The sequence below is a fragment of the Manis pentadactyla genome, chromosome 2, assembly GCF_030020395.1.
Source record: "Manis pentadactyla isolate mManPen7 chromosome 2, mManPen7.hap1, whole genome shotgun sequence".
In the NCBI taxonomy this organism is placed as follows: Eukaryota; Metazoa; Chordata; class Mammalia; order Pholidota; family Manidae; genus Manis; species Manis pentadactyla.
This window is the reverse complement of record NC_080020.1, coordinates 35,801,687-35,816,607: the sequence shown is the minus strand read 5'-3', so window position 1 is coordinate 35,816,607 and position 14,921 is coordinate 35,801,687. Positions and strand designations below refer to the sequence as shown.

At 36.8% G+C, this 14,921-nt stretch overlaps 1 protein-coding gene across 4 annotated transcripts in view; it reads left to right on the top strand.

Moving 5' to 3' along the window:
* The window catches only part of GABRB2 (gamma-aminobutyric acid type A receptor subunit beta2), a 230,575-nt gene that overhangs the window by 196,971 nt on the left and 18,683 nt on the right, over window positions 1–14,921 (top strand). The window contains exon 10 of one of the 4 annotated variants that reach the window (XM_057491447.1): window positions 14,640–14,696. The exons of the other annotated variants lie outside the window; for them this stretch is intronic. Coding sequence (XP_057347430.1) covers window positions 14,640–14,696 — 57 coding nt within the window. The remainder of the gene's footprint in view (window positions 1–14,639; window positions 14,697–14,921) is intronic. 4 annotated transcript variants of the gene reach the window in all.

Genomic DNA, 14,921 nt, shown 5'->3' with positions numbered 1-14,921 from the left:
ATTAAAATTACAGAAACATTACCTAAGTAGTATATTTAATAAAGTTTATTAGTTGTATAAACTTATTTTTATGCAACTCATGTGTCAAACATACAATAAAAATTAACTTGAAGAAAATAATAGCAATTTAAAATATTATGTAATTAATCTCAAGGGATATAGTTAAAATAATTAACATTGGGAAAGTTGTAACTTCAACCACATTTCTAGCAGGTATTTTAAAAAGTGAATTAAATGTACAATTTAAGAAGTCGAAAAACAAACAACAAATTATCTAAAAGAAGCAAAAGGCAGTAACTAAGGTCAATAAATATTTATTATTTCTTATAAATTTAAAATCCCCTAGGAAATTGGAAAGTGACGCTTATTTCCTTGCTATGGGTTTCTGTATTTTTCCTTTATCTAACCAAAAGCTACCCAACACTTACTTCTTGTAGAACAGCAAAGGCAGAAACAATAAATGCATTCTCAACATCACCACTATATGTAAATTTTAAAATTATTACCGAGTGAAATTACAATAGAGAAAATAAGGAATGTTGGAAAAGGAGGAAAGATAATTTCACTCTTAGAAAAAAAAAGAAAAAAATTATGTGAGCAAAGTGTAAGAGAATTACTGTGAGACACTTTTCCCAGAATGAGAAGTTAGGGAACTTCCTACAGCCTTTCTATGTAAAGAGTATATAAGCAATAATAAAAAGTATAATGGAAGAGAAAAAAAGAGCCCTTATACCAATAACAAATTTTTAATGAAATAAAACTTGTTTTTCTTTAAAAGCACCTTATTTCTTAAAAAAAAGAAAACTTTATATTGTATTTCTATGTTATTTTAAGTTTAGTGTGTCTCATTGGGTGACCAATGAACTTCATTTTAGGTTTGGCTTCTTTGGTGGTTTGTTTTAGAAATTCAACATGTAATTCTCAAGTTTATTTGAAAGAAAAAATATGTATATTCAGGAAAATGAAAAATTATTAAGAAAAGAATAGCTCTACCAGAAGTTTAAGGCAATTATAAAACCACAGTAATTAATTCAGTATAGTACTGAATCAGTGCTTTCTAAATAAAGAAAATACAAATTGGCATAGAAACATAATAAAATTAAGTTCTTAATAAAAAATATCATTTCATATCTTGGGACATGTGAATTATTTGATAAACAGCAGCAAGCAACTGGACGACTTATATGTAGTTCAATTTAATACCGTATATTTAACTCACCCCTTCGTCCACATTGAATTCTAGGTAAATCAAAGATCTAATTATTTTTAAGAGGAAAAAATACATAAAAGGCAGAAGTCATGTATAAACATTTTAATAAATATGGGCTGAATAAAACAAGGCAAAAAATCCAGAATCCAGAAAAGAATAATGTATTTGACCTTGTAAACATGCTTATTTTCTAGTTTTCTCTCTTACCATTCTCATCAGCTACACCTCTTTCCACAATGAATATATTATTTTTGTCTTCTTTCTAGTTTCATTTTTAAAGTATAGGGTTATTTTCATTGACATAATAGTTAATATATAAGAAGTAAAACCCATCTGAATCACTCAATTTCCTGAAAAAGAAACACCAACAATATTTTATAATAATTCTCTCCATACATCTATTATATCTCTTTATGCTTCTATATGAACAAATCCTCCCCCCTTTCTCTTCAGCAACATTGATTATTGATTGCTCTTCACAATTTATAAGGGACATGACCTTATTTTAACTTGTATTTCTCACATTTCTTAAACAATGGAGTTACTTTTCATATATTTGTGTGCTGTTTGAATTGGATCCTGTGTGAATAAGCCCAAGGTTATTCTTATCTTTTGTTTGTTTTCAGTTTCAAGAGTTTGAAGTATAATAAATATATTATATTGACCATTTATTAGCATATGTGTTGCAGATATTTTACTCAAGCTCTCATTCATGCTATAACAAGTTTTTGGTTTTTATATTGTCTATTTGTACTTATGTTATTTCTGGGTTAGAATGGGTAAAAATTGCTGTTGAAACTCTAGGTTAGGTATTTGGTCTTCAGAAATTTTTCTGTTTATACTTAATTCATCATTTCATGGTTTACATTTAACCCATATTGAGTAATGTATTATTGTTGTGCAAAATAATGGTCAACTTCATATTTTTTCAGGGGTAAAACAAGCATGATTGCATTATTACATTTTTTAAATGTTTTCCCAGTGGTTACATTTGGGAAGTGGAATGAGATAGTACTATTGTTTCTATTTTTCACTTTATCTTTCTATAGTGTTTGAACCGTTACAATGAGTATATATTACTTTCAAAATTCAAGAAAGTGTGTGAGTGTATGTGTACATATTCTCACCTGATTTGCCAGTACGATCCTATAACCCTTTTATTACAGTCCCTCTCTCTCACACACATGCATACACACACTCTCCATACCTACCACACCCTTACAGGTAAGGACCACCCACAACCACAATTCCTATTTTTCCCAAGTTTTCATATGTCACTGAACCAGAATAACTCAAGATAATTACATATAAATAGCACATGCTCATTTCTAATACTTATTGCTTATATTATATCAATTATTGCTGCCAGGAAGAAAATATTGCTTCTATTCTATTCTATTATTATTGCTGGCAGGCAGGCAGGCAGGAAGGAAGGAAGGAAGGAAGGAAGGAAGGAAGGAAGGAAGGAAGGAAGGGAAGAAGGGAAGAAAGGAGGAAGGGAGGAAGGGAGGGAGGGAAGGAGGGAAGGAGGGAAGAGATGGTCTGGACTGAACAGTAACTGCTCTACCCTGGGAGAGCAGAGTCACACCCATGCCATCCAGCTTTCTTGTCAATGCTGTCACTAGAGATTCAAGATTCCAGTGACACAGTTACACAAAGACCTCTAATATTTTTTTCAATCTTGGAGGTATCTATAGTAACACTGCTCATGGCTCCCTGCAGACATAGTAACCCATAAAAAAAATTAATTTTCTAACTCTGTGCAGTAAACTGAAACTCAGGAGACTCAGGATTCAAATTTCAACTCTTGACACTTAAACCATATTTGTAGTATCACAGAAGTCACCCTATCTTGTAAGTAAGGATGTGGGCTCCAAAATCTCATCCACCTTAAATATCAAATGTTTTAGAATGTTTACTGAGCCTTCCTGCCTGGTATTCATTAGGCCTATGCTTCCTTTCAATTAAACCCACTATCATTTATTTCTACTACAAGTAATTACTATTAGTTAAAAATTTACAAACACTTGCACAGCACATATAATGATATATGACTCTGGAGTTATAAACCATTTACTTTAACAAGTTTCCTTTTGGAAAAATGTGAAAAAAAATCTACAGAGAGAAAAGTTATAAAATGGTTTCCTGGGTTAGGAACATCTAAAAGTACTCTGGATCCAACTTCTGTAAAAATGACATACCTAAAAAGGTATACTTGTTATGTTGGATAAATTATAATGTAAATTAAATAGCAAGTAGTAAATCACCAAGCAGGTAGGGTCACTAGATTATAATATTGTACCCAGGTGTGTATTTATATTTTTTCAATGTGCTTCCTGTGATAGCTCATTTAATTATCTCAAAAATCCCCAGATACATACAGGGTAAATATAATCCCCATTTATTGAGTAGTAAACAGAACAGACACCTAGGAAGTCACTGAAGAAACACATTGTCAGGACCCAAGGCCCCTGACTCTTCCTGCCATGTTCCTCTCCACAGTATGGTCAGGCTCTGTTAGTCTTTTCTGAGTCAGTGAACCTGGTCGTCTCCTGTCCTGCAAGGAGGCAGAGACTTACTATGACTCTTTCCCTTTTAGTTAGGTTTTCCCTAGGATGAGAACACAACCAAGGAGTTCGGTTTTCAAAGCATATTCATTCTGTCAGAATGCACAGGTTGCCACTAAACAAACGTTAATGAACCACAGAAAAAGTTTATATGTGACACTTCATGATTTTTTTAAAATACATGGTAGTAATTGTAGCAATGCCAATAATAATGCCTCTTCCAGGTGCTCAATACCCTTGCAGGATTTGAAACAACACTATTAACAGTTCTCAAGTCAAACCCACTTTGTAGTGGATTATTAACATAGTCTTAAAGGGAAAACTTGCAATCATTTTCAATTTTAAGGTAAAGATTCACCTTTTAAAGCTTCTGAAGTTTGTACAATACTTACCTATACTACAACATTTAATTTCTTTCCTTTTCCCCTTTATAAATATCTGTCAATAAACTGATGGTATATTTTGTAGTTGAGAAAATCTCAAATTTTACAAAATGTTGTAACAGTCCTAGTGTCATTAAACAGTTATTACTAAGAGAACTCTGGAAAGATTATGAACTGTTAAAAAATATAAAGAAAGAAAACTGTGTATTCCATGGGCAGCTTTGGGAATTAAACATTGGCATTAAATTTTTGCTAACCATCTTTCTATTAATATATAATTATTTTATTAAAAAGTACAGTACCTCCGACAAGCCTTGTGCTCCTAATTTTTATGTCCTCTGCCAAGAAGAGGTTTAACCGCAGGATTGCTTGATGCTTGTTTAATTTTGGCAAAGGGACACCTAGGGAGATGTAGCAAAAGTGGACCCTGACATAATTTTGAGATCTCCCTCAGCAGTAAACAAGCTGTCTCTTCACCTCTCAATACTACTGCTAGCTTCCTCTGCAGAAAATTTCTGGAAGCTGGATTGGTTTCAAGGACACCTCAACAGTGAATACTATTTTACAGAGCATTTCAAATGCCCTCATCCAGGATCAGAGGTTGTTTGGCTCAGCAGTTGAGAATATTGAACCCCTGAAAGCCAAAGACATGGGCTGCATTCCTAGGAGAATCTTTCTGCTGCTCTTTGCTGCCATCACTGTAGCCAGCCACAGGATGACATTGAGCTTTTTTCACAGGGGTCATAGATTTGGAATGAATGCCACAAATGTGTTGATTATTCAGCAAGCATTCTATCAAATTATTGCTCCTAGACAAGAGGTTAGGCAGACTTAACCTGATCAAACCTAGTTGATTTTGAATTTAGGACAGTCCTGAGTTGGAGTTATTAGCTACATGAGCCTGAAAAAGTTCTCTGAGCCTCAGTTTCCTCATTTGTAAGATGGGCTTATAGTTCTATCCTCAAAAGATAGTTTTAAGGATTGCAGGAGAAAGTACATGAAAAGTACTTGGCAGGTAGTAAGCATTAGTTAAGAAACGTTAACCATAACAAGGGTAGAACTCTGATTTTTCCTATTTCCTAAGATTTGTTCCTAAATTCAGAAGCACTCTCTCACTCTGATGTAATTATCCACTGTAATATTCTTTTAAATTGTACAGATAATCAGAATGAATAGTACATGGTACAAATGAAACAGTACTGAGTTTCAATGGAGGGAGATACTACCTTCAGACACTTGTTCAGGTAAAGCCTCAGAATTTCAGGTAAAGTTTGAGTTTCCTTACTCAAACTCCAACTTGGTTTCATAAAGTTTAGTCATTTTCGCTGTCTGCCATCATCTGTAGATCTCAGAGCCAAGGTTCATTGGAGCTGAATGGAACAGAGAGATGTTTGACAAGGCTGTGTCAGATTCACAGCAGTTCTCCTAACAAGAGTTGGGTTGTCAGAGTGGATGGTGCATTTGGCAAATTCTCACTGGGGCAATTCACTGTGTAATTGGCTAAATGGACAGAAGCCATCAGACTGCAGCTGTACAAGGGATCCCTGGCTGAGGTGGATTTCAGTATTCCCTCTTCTGCTCAGTCTCCCTCTGAGAGCTGAGTAGGTACCTTGGTTGTGATTAATTCAACATGTGAAAGGGTAACATGACAAAAAAAACTACCACTTAGCTCCTCCACTCCTTTATAAAGGATAAAAGTCTTGGTTTAGCAGACTTGGAGAGCTACCCAAGGTTCTTGGAAATTTTTGTTTTTTTTTAATCCTACAGTCATTGAGTTTTAGAATTTTTTTTTTTTGAGAGAGCATCTCTCATATTTATTGATCAAATGGTTGTTAACAACAATAAAATTCTGTATAGGGGACTCAATGCACAATCATTAATCAACCCCAAGCCTAATTCTCAACAGTTTCCAATCTTCTGAAGCATAACACAAGAAGTTATGTCAAAGAAATAATCAATCTTCACATGTTTTCTTCCATCTGCTACTTCTATAGCTTTTCTTCTTCCTTCCTAATTACAGCCCTTTAGTAGAATTCATGCCTCATATAGAAAATTATCGAGTATAATAATTCTTCCAAGTGGTAAAGATACCTCAAGACAAATGCTGGGCATAGAAGCCACAGGGCATAAATCTACAAAGAAGTAAAAAGCTAACCTTTTCAAAGAATATTGCTTCTCTCTCACTTACCAACTTTACATTTCCCTGTATGGCCCCGGAAGATGGCTGGTTAGCCAGAGACGGGTAAGATTCCTCAAGGGAGGAACAACCTAAGACAGGCACAGTCGCAGGGGGGCCATCAGGAGAGAAATTGGGGATCAACAGAGGTGAGGCTTAGAACCTCACCCCCCCTGTTTTGAGAGAAATCTTCTGCATCCGTGGATGAGTTTCAGAATTTTAAGGGATGTTAAGAGATGATCTCACCCAGTGCTTCTCAATCTTTAATGCACATAAAACCTACTCTTTTTAAAGTGCATACAGAATAAAGTTCTTATTCTGTAAGCCTAGGGAGAAGCTTGAGATTCTGCATTTCTAAGAAACTTCTTGGTGGTACCAAAGCTTCTGAGCCCTGGACCACACTGAATAGCAAGGACCCAGCCCAGGGAACACAAACATGTTGCACTCTTAGTCCCAAACCTCAGATGTGAAAGGCATTTGACAAAACAAATGACTTAAATAAATGGAGGGCATTTTTATTAAAATTGTTTTAGTAGAAAGACATTAAACTTTTTTCCAGGATTATTGATTTTGGAAAAATACACATATATAAAGGCAGAATGAATAGTGGTTGCTGCCTTGAGAACTAGACTGGGCATTCTGCAGTTGACTCTGGGACCAGCTGGTCAGTTCACACTGCATATTCCACAGTCTTAAGGCTAGGAAAACTCACCTCAAAAAACTCTCTCCTTTTTAAAAAGAAAAATAACACTTCCTGTTCTTGTAGTTGTGCTTTTACACTTTTAAGTTCCTTTGTTGTCTTTTTTAAATAGAGATATAACTGACACAACATTATATTAGTTGCAGGTGTTGTATGTACCAATTTGTATATATTGCAAAATAATCACCACAATAAGTACACTTAACATCTATCACCCTACATTACACATTTTTTTCTCACGATGTCTCATTTTTATATGCAGAAACTGAAACCCAGAAATGTGAATGACCTGCTTAGGGTCACATAAGCTGATTAGTGGTAGAGCTGGAACTAACACTAAAGCTGAAATGTATATCTAGATTTCTCTCTCTTAGCTGCACGATTTAATCACAGATTGCATGTGAATCTGTTTTAAAATATCTCTCCTCAGTTCTATTATTGGCAAAACCAGCCACAGAGTCCAATTTGCGTTTAAGAAGCCAGGGCATTCAGCCTAGCTCAGCCTCTGAAAAGTTCTGCAACTTTGGGAAATAATTTCTCTGGGCCTTAGTTTTGTTACCCACGAGATGAGGAACTGTTTGCCTGGTCCTTCACGTTTATTCTGATGTTATATAATTCAGTGAAATAAAAGATGTGAAAGGCATTTGACAAAACAAGTGACTTAAGTAAATGGAGGGCATTTTCATTAAAATTGTTATATTAGAATGACATTAAACTTTTTTCCAGGATTATTGATTTTGGAAAAATACACATATGTACCTTATGCATCACCTTACCATTATCCTAGATTGCATTTTATCTGAAATGATTGAAAATTATTATTTTGAATTTTATTAATGGGGCCTTTCTGATTTTCTACCCACCTTTAACATGCATGCATAGAGGCACAGGGAAAGAGAGAGAGAGAGAGAGAGAGAGAGAGAGAGAGAGAGAGAGAGAGAGAGAGAGAGAGAAGAGAGCGAGCCAGCGAGCCAAAATCTTCTCAGGAGTACTGCGTTCTGGGCCACCTGCAGCAAGAAGGCTCCTTGTTTCCTCTTTTATATCCAAAGCAGAGACAGGGATCTTTTCTTTTTATCCAAAAGCCTCCGACAAACCTCTCTTTTCTTTTCACTGGCTCCCTTGACTTAGATTCTTCCACCCCTGACCCAGTCCTTGGCAAGACGAGGGGAAACACCAGGACCGCCTTATAGTGATCAGGCCCTCATCTGGAACGGGGGACAGTCTCTACCGTTGTTTCAATGGATGGGACAGATTTAGCTACAGCACCCACTGCAAGGGTAATGGAACATATAAAGAATTCGCTTTACCTGCCTATATGAACCAGTGAATTTTTATCTTCTCTACTAGTTGAAGTTTAAAGTTGTAGCATAGCAATGGTTACCTTTAGTTACACACCTAATTGTGCACCAAACATGATGGTAGGCTTCTTAAATATCTTATCTCAATCTTAAAATGCAATTTCATTTTAAAGATGAGAAACTGAGACTTACTTAGGCTATGGAATTCACCCAAAGTCACACAGCTAATCAGTAGAGAAACTAGAATTCAAAGCTGATCCCCTTGACATCAGGACTTAGATAGCTCCATGGGAAATTGAAACTAGAAGATTTATGAAGCCCAAAACCTGCAGAAAGCTACCATCAAAGTGCTATAGCAAAGAGAAGCATGACTGTATTGATACATTATTGCTTTCTGTAAAAACTGATTAAGCAACCCTCTGACACCACTTCCAAGCCTTTTTTTTCCTTTTAATTTTTTATTAAGGTACTATTGATATACACTCTTACAAAGGTTTCACATGAAAAAACAATGTGGTTACTACATTTACCCATATTTTCAAGTCCCCACCCATACACCAATGCAGTCACAGTCCATCACTGTAGTATTCACTATTTGCCTTCTCTGTGCTACACTGCTTTCCCTGTGACCCCTCACAGCATGTGTACTAAACATAATACCCCTCAATCCCCATCTCCCTCCCTACCTGCCCTCCCACAGCCCTCCCCTTTGGTAACTGCTAGTCCCTTCTTGGAGTCTGTGAGTCTGCCACTGTTCTGTTCCTTCATTTTTGCTTCCTTGTTGTACTCCACAAATGAGGGAAATCATTTGGCACTTGTCTTTCTCAGCCTGGCTTATTTCACTGAGCATAATATCCTCCAGCTCCATTCATGTTGTTGCAAATGGTAGGATTTGTTTCTTTCTTATTGCTGAATAGTATTCCTTTGTGTATATGTACTTTATCTTTATCCATTCATCTACTGATGGACACTTAGGTTGCTTCCATATCTTGGCTATTGTAAATAGTGCTGCGATAAACATAGGGGTGCCTATGTCTTTTTGAATCTGAGAACTTGTATTCTTTGGGTAAATTCCAAGGAGTGGGATTCCCTGGTCAAATGGTATTTCCATTTTTAGTTTCTTGAAGAACCTCCATGTTGCTTTCCACAATGGTTGTACTAGCTTACACTCCCACCAGCACTGTAAGAGGCATACCCTTTCTCCACATCCTCACCAGCATTTGTCGTTCTTAGTCTTTTTGATGCTGGCCATCCTTACTGGTGTGAGGTGATATCTCATTGTGGTTTTAATTTGCATTTCCCTGATGATTAGTGATGTGGAGCATCTTTTCATGTGTCTGTGGGCCATTTGAATTTCTTCTTTGGAGAATTGTCTCTTCATATCCTTTGCACATTTTTTAATCAGGTTATTTGCTTTTTGGGTGTTGAGGCATGTGAGTTCTTTATATATTTTGGATGTTAACCTCTTGTCAGATACGTTGTTTACAAATATATTCTCCCACACTGTAGGGTGCCTTTTTGTTCGTTGATGGTGTCCTTTGCCATACAGAAGGTTTTTAGTTTGATGTAGTCCCATGTGTTAATTTTTTATTTTGTTTCCCTTGCTTGAGGAAAAGCATTCAGGAAGAAGTTGCTCATGTTAATATTCAGAAGATTTTTGCCCATGTTGTCTTCTGAGAGTTTTATACTTTTATAACTTACACTCAGGTCTTTGACCCATTTCAGGTTTACTGTTGTGTATGGGGTTAAACAATAATCCAGTTTCATTCTCTTGCATGTAGCTGCCAGTTTTGCCAACACCAGTTGTTGAAGAGGCTGTCATTTCCCCATTGTATGTCCATGGCTCCTTCATCGTATATTAATTGACCACATATGGTTGGGTTTATATCAGGGCTCTCTAGTCTGTTCCATTGGTCTATGGTTCTGTACTTGTGCCAGTACCAAATTGTCTTGATTACTGTGGCTTTGTAATAGAGCTTGAAGTTGTGTAGCATAATTCCCCCAGCTTTATTCTTCCTTCTCAGGATTGCTTTGGCTATTCAGGGTCTTTTGTGGTTCCATGTGAATTTTAGAATGATTTGCTCTTGTTCATTAAAGAATGCTGTTGGTATTTTGATAAGGATTGCATTGAGTCTGTAGATTGCTTTAGTTAGGATAGCCATTTTGACAATATTAATTCTTCCTATCCATGACCATGGGATGAGTTTCCATATACTGGTATCTTCTTTAATTTCTCTCATGAGTGTCATGTAGTTTTCAGAGTATAGATCTTTCACTTCCTTGGTTAGGTTTATTCCTAGATATTTTTTTCTTTTTGATGCAGTTGTGAATGGAACTGTTTTCCTGATTTCTCTTTCTGATAGTTCATCATTAGTGTATAGGAATGCCTCAGATTTCTGTGTATTAATTTTGTATCCCAAAACTTTGCTGAATTCAAATATAAGATCTAGTAGTTTTGGAGTGGATTCTTTAGGGTTTTTTATGTACAATATCATGTCATCTGCAAACAGGGACAGTTTAACTTCTTCCTTGCCATTCTGGATGCCTTTTATTTCTTTGTTTTGTCTGTTTGCCATGGCTAGGACCTCCAGTATTATGTTGAATAAAAGTGGGGAGAGTTGGCATCCTTGTCTTGTTCCTGATCTTGAAGGAAAAGCTTTCAGCTTCTCACTGTTAAGTATAATGTTGGCTGTGGGTTTGTCATATATGACCTTTATTATGTTGAGGTACTTGCCCTCTATACCCATTTTGTTGAGAGTTTTTATCATGAATGGGTGTTGAATTTTTCGAATGCTTTTTCAGCATCTATGGAGATGATCATGTGGTTTTTGTCCTTCTTTTTGTTGATGTGGTGGATGATGTTGATGAATTTTCAAATGTTGTACCATCCTTGCATCCCTGGAATGAATCCCACTTGGTCATGGTGTATGATCTTTTTGATGTATTTTTGAATTTGGTTTGCTAATATTTTGTTGAATTTTTTTGCATCTATGTTCATCAAGGATACTGGTCTGTAATTTTCTTTTTTTTTTTGGTGTCTGCCTGGTTTTGGTTTAGAATGATGTTGGCCTCATAAAATGAGTTTGGGAGTATTCCTTCCTCTTCTACCTTTTGGAAAACTTTGAGGATGGGTATTAGGTCTTCACTAAATGTTTGATAAAATTCAGCGGTGAAACCATCTAGTCCAGGGATTTTGTTTTTATGTAGCTTTTTGATTACCAATTCAATTTTGTTGCTGATAATTGGTCTGCTCAGATTTTCTGTTTCTTTCCTTCAGCGTTGGAAGGTTGTATTTTTCTAGAAAGTTGTCCAGTTCTTCTAAGTTATTCAGTTTGTTATCATATAATTTTTCATAGTATTCTCTCATAATTTTTTGTATTTCTGTGGTGTCCGCAGTGATTTTTCCTTTCTCAGTTATGATTCTGTTTATGTGTGTAGACTCTCTTTTTTTCTTGATAAGTCTGGCTAGGGAGCTATCTGTTTTGTTTATTTTCTCAAAGAACCAGCTCCTGCTTTCATTGATTCTTTCTATTGTTTTAGTCTTCTCAATTTTATTTATTTATACTCTGATCTTTATTATGTACCTCCTTCTACTGACTTTGGACCTCATTTGTTCTTCTTTTTCTAGTTTCGCTAATTGTGAGTTTAGAATGTTCATATGGGATTGTTCTTCTTTCCTGAGGTAGACCTGTATTGCAATATACTTTCCTCTTAGCACAGCCTTCACTGCATTCCACAGATTTTGCAGTGTTGAGTTATTGTTGTCATTTGTCTCCATATATTACTTGATCTGTTTTTATTTGGTCATTAATCCATTGGTTATTTAGGAGCATGTTGTGAAGCCTCCATATGTTCATGGTATTTTTCATTTTCTTTGCATAATTTTTTTCTAGTTACATACCTTTGTGATCTGAGAAACTGGTTGGTACAATTTCAATCTTTTTGAATTTACCAAGCCTCTTTTTGTGGCCTAGTATAATATCTATTCTTGAAAATGTTCCATGTGCACTTGAGAAGAATGTGTATTCTGCTGCTTTTGGGTGTAGAGTACTGTAGATGTCTGTTAGATCCATCTGTTCAAATGTGTTGTTCAGTGCTTCTGTCTCCTTACTTATTTTCTGTCTGGTTGATCTGTCCTTTGGAGTGAGTAGAGTGTTGAAGTCTTCTAGAATGAATGCATTGCATTCTCTTTCCCCTTTTAATTCTGATAGTATTTGTTTCACATATGTAGGTGCTCCTGTGTTGGTTGCATAGATATTTATAATGGTTATATCCTCTTGTTGGATTGACCACTTTATCATTATGTAATGTCCTTCTTTGTCTCTTGTGACTTTCTTTGTTTTGAAGTCTATTTTGTCTGATACAAGTACTGCAACTCCTGCCTTTCTCTCCCTATTAGTTGCATGAAATATCTTTTTCCATCCCCTCACTTTTAGTCTGTGTATGTCTTTGGCTTTAAAGTGAGTCTCTTGTAGGCAGCATATAGATAGGTCTTGTTTTTTTTATCTATTCAGGGACTCTATGTGTTTTGATTGGTGCATTCAATCCACTTACATTTACGGTGATTATCAATAGGTATGTACTTATTCCATTGCAGACTTTGGATTCATGGTTACCAAAGGTTCCAGGTTAACTTCCTTACTAAGAATCTAACTTAACTCACTTCTTATGCTATTCCAAACACAACCTAAAGGTTCTTTTTTTCTCTCCTTTTTCTTCCTCCTCCATTCTCTATATTATTAGGTATCATATTCTGTACTCTTTGCCTATCCCTTGATTAACTTTGTGGGTAGTTAATTTAATTTTGCATTTGCTTAGTAATTAATTGTTCTACTTTCTTTGCTGTGGTTTTATTATGTCTGGTGACAGCTGTTAAACCTTAGGAACACTTCCATCTATAGGAATCCCTCCAAAATATGCTGTAGAGACTGTTTGTAGGTGGCAAATTCTCTCAGCTTTTGCTTATCTGGAAATTGTTTAATCCCTCCTTCAAATTTAAATGATAATCTTGCTGGATAAAGTATTCATGGTTCAAGGCCCTTCTGCTTCATTGCATTAAATACATCATGCCACTCCCTGCTAGCCTGTAAGGTTTCTGCTGAGAAGTCTTCTTCCTGAGCAGTAAGCCCTCATGGGCTTTCCTTTGTATGTGATCTTATTTCTCCCTCTGGCTGCTTTTAATAGTCTGTCCTTATCCCTGACCTTTGCCATTTTAATTACTATATGTCTTGGCATTGTCCTCCTTGGGTCCCTTGTGTTGGGAGATCTGTGCACCTCCATGACCTGAGAGATTATCTCCTTCCCCAGATTGGGGAACTTTTCAGTAATTACCTTCTCAAAGACACTTTCTATCCATTTTTCTCTCTTCTTCTTCTTCTGGTATCCCTATAATGCAAATACTGTTCCTTTTGGATTTGTCACACACTTCTCTCAATATTCTTTCACTCTTAGAGATCCTTTTTTCTCTCTGTGCCTCAGCTTCTTTGTATTCCTCTTCTCTAATTTCTATTTCATTTATTGTCTCCTCCACTCTTTCTAATCTGCTTTTAAAACCTTCCATTGTATATTTCATTTCTGATACTGTGTTACATAATGATTGGATCTCTGACTGGAATTCATTCCTGAGTTCTTGAATATTTTTCTATTCCTCCATGAACATGTTAATGATTTTTATTTTGAAATCTCTTTCAGGAATATTCATGAGTTCGATTTCATTTTAATCTTTGGTGTAGTCATAATTTTGCTTTGAACCAAGTTCCTTTGACCTTTCATATTTGTACATGGCACCCTTTAGGGCCCAGAAGCTCTAGTGCCTGGAGCTGTTCAGCCCCTGAAGCAATGTCGGGGGCCGCAGAGGAGCGATGCTGGTGCCTGGGGGGAAGAAAGTGTTGTTTCCTGCTTCCCGGCTGCTATGCCTGTCTCCACTGCCTGAACCAGTGGGCCAAGCACACAAGTGTAAGCCTCTATGCTTTGCATTTAAAGCTGGTGTAGGCAGGGCTTCCCTCTGGCTGGCCTGATGCCAGGGCAGGGTTTGCTGGTTTGCAAACCAGGTGAAGGCTGGCTGGGAGGAAGGCACAGCAGGCTGCGTATCACAGAGGGGGATCCTTGGAGCTGTGTAGCCAGCCAGGGAGCTGGAGCACTTGAAAAATCAAGAAAGTTCCCATCCTGCTGGGCAGAGTGCACCTGGACAATTTTGTCTACCTGTCCTTTCTCCTGAGCAGTAAGCTCTGTGCAATCCTTGCCCCTTTAGCAGCCCTCTCACTGTTAGGAAGTCTCTCATACTGCCTGCCTTTCTTTTGTCCCAGAACAGCTGGATATGGATCCCTGCTTTCCACCAGCGGCTGGAATCTCAGTCTCTCCAGGTATTCTGCCTGTCTTAGCTTTCCTACCCCCTAATAATGAAAGCACCATGAAATGTAGGTTTGTGCTCCCAGAGCAGATCTCCAGAGCTAGGTGTTCAGCAGTCCCAGGCCTCCACTCCCTTCCTGCTCTGTTTCTCTTCCTCCCACTGGTGATCTGGGGTAGGGGAAGGGCTTGGGTCCCGCCGGGTCATGGCTTTGGTGTTACCCTCATGTTACCCTGTTCCA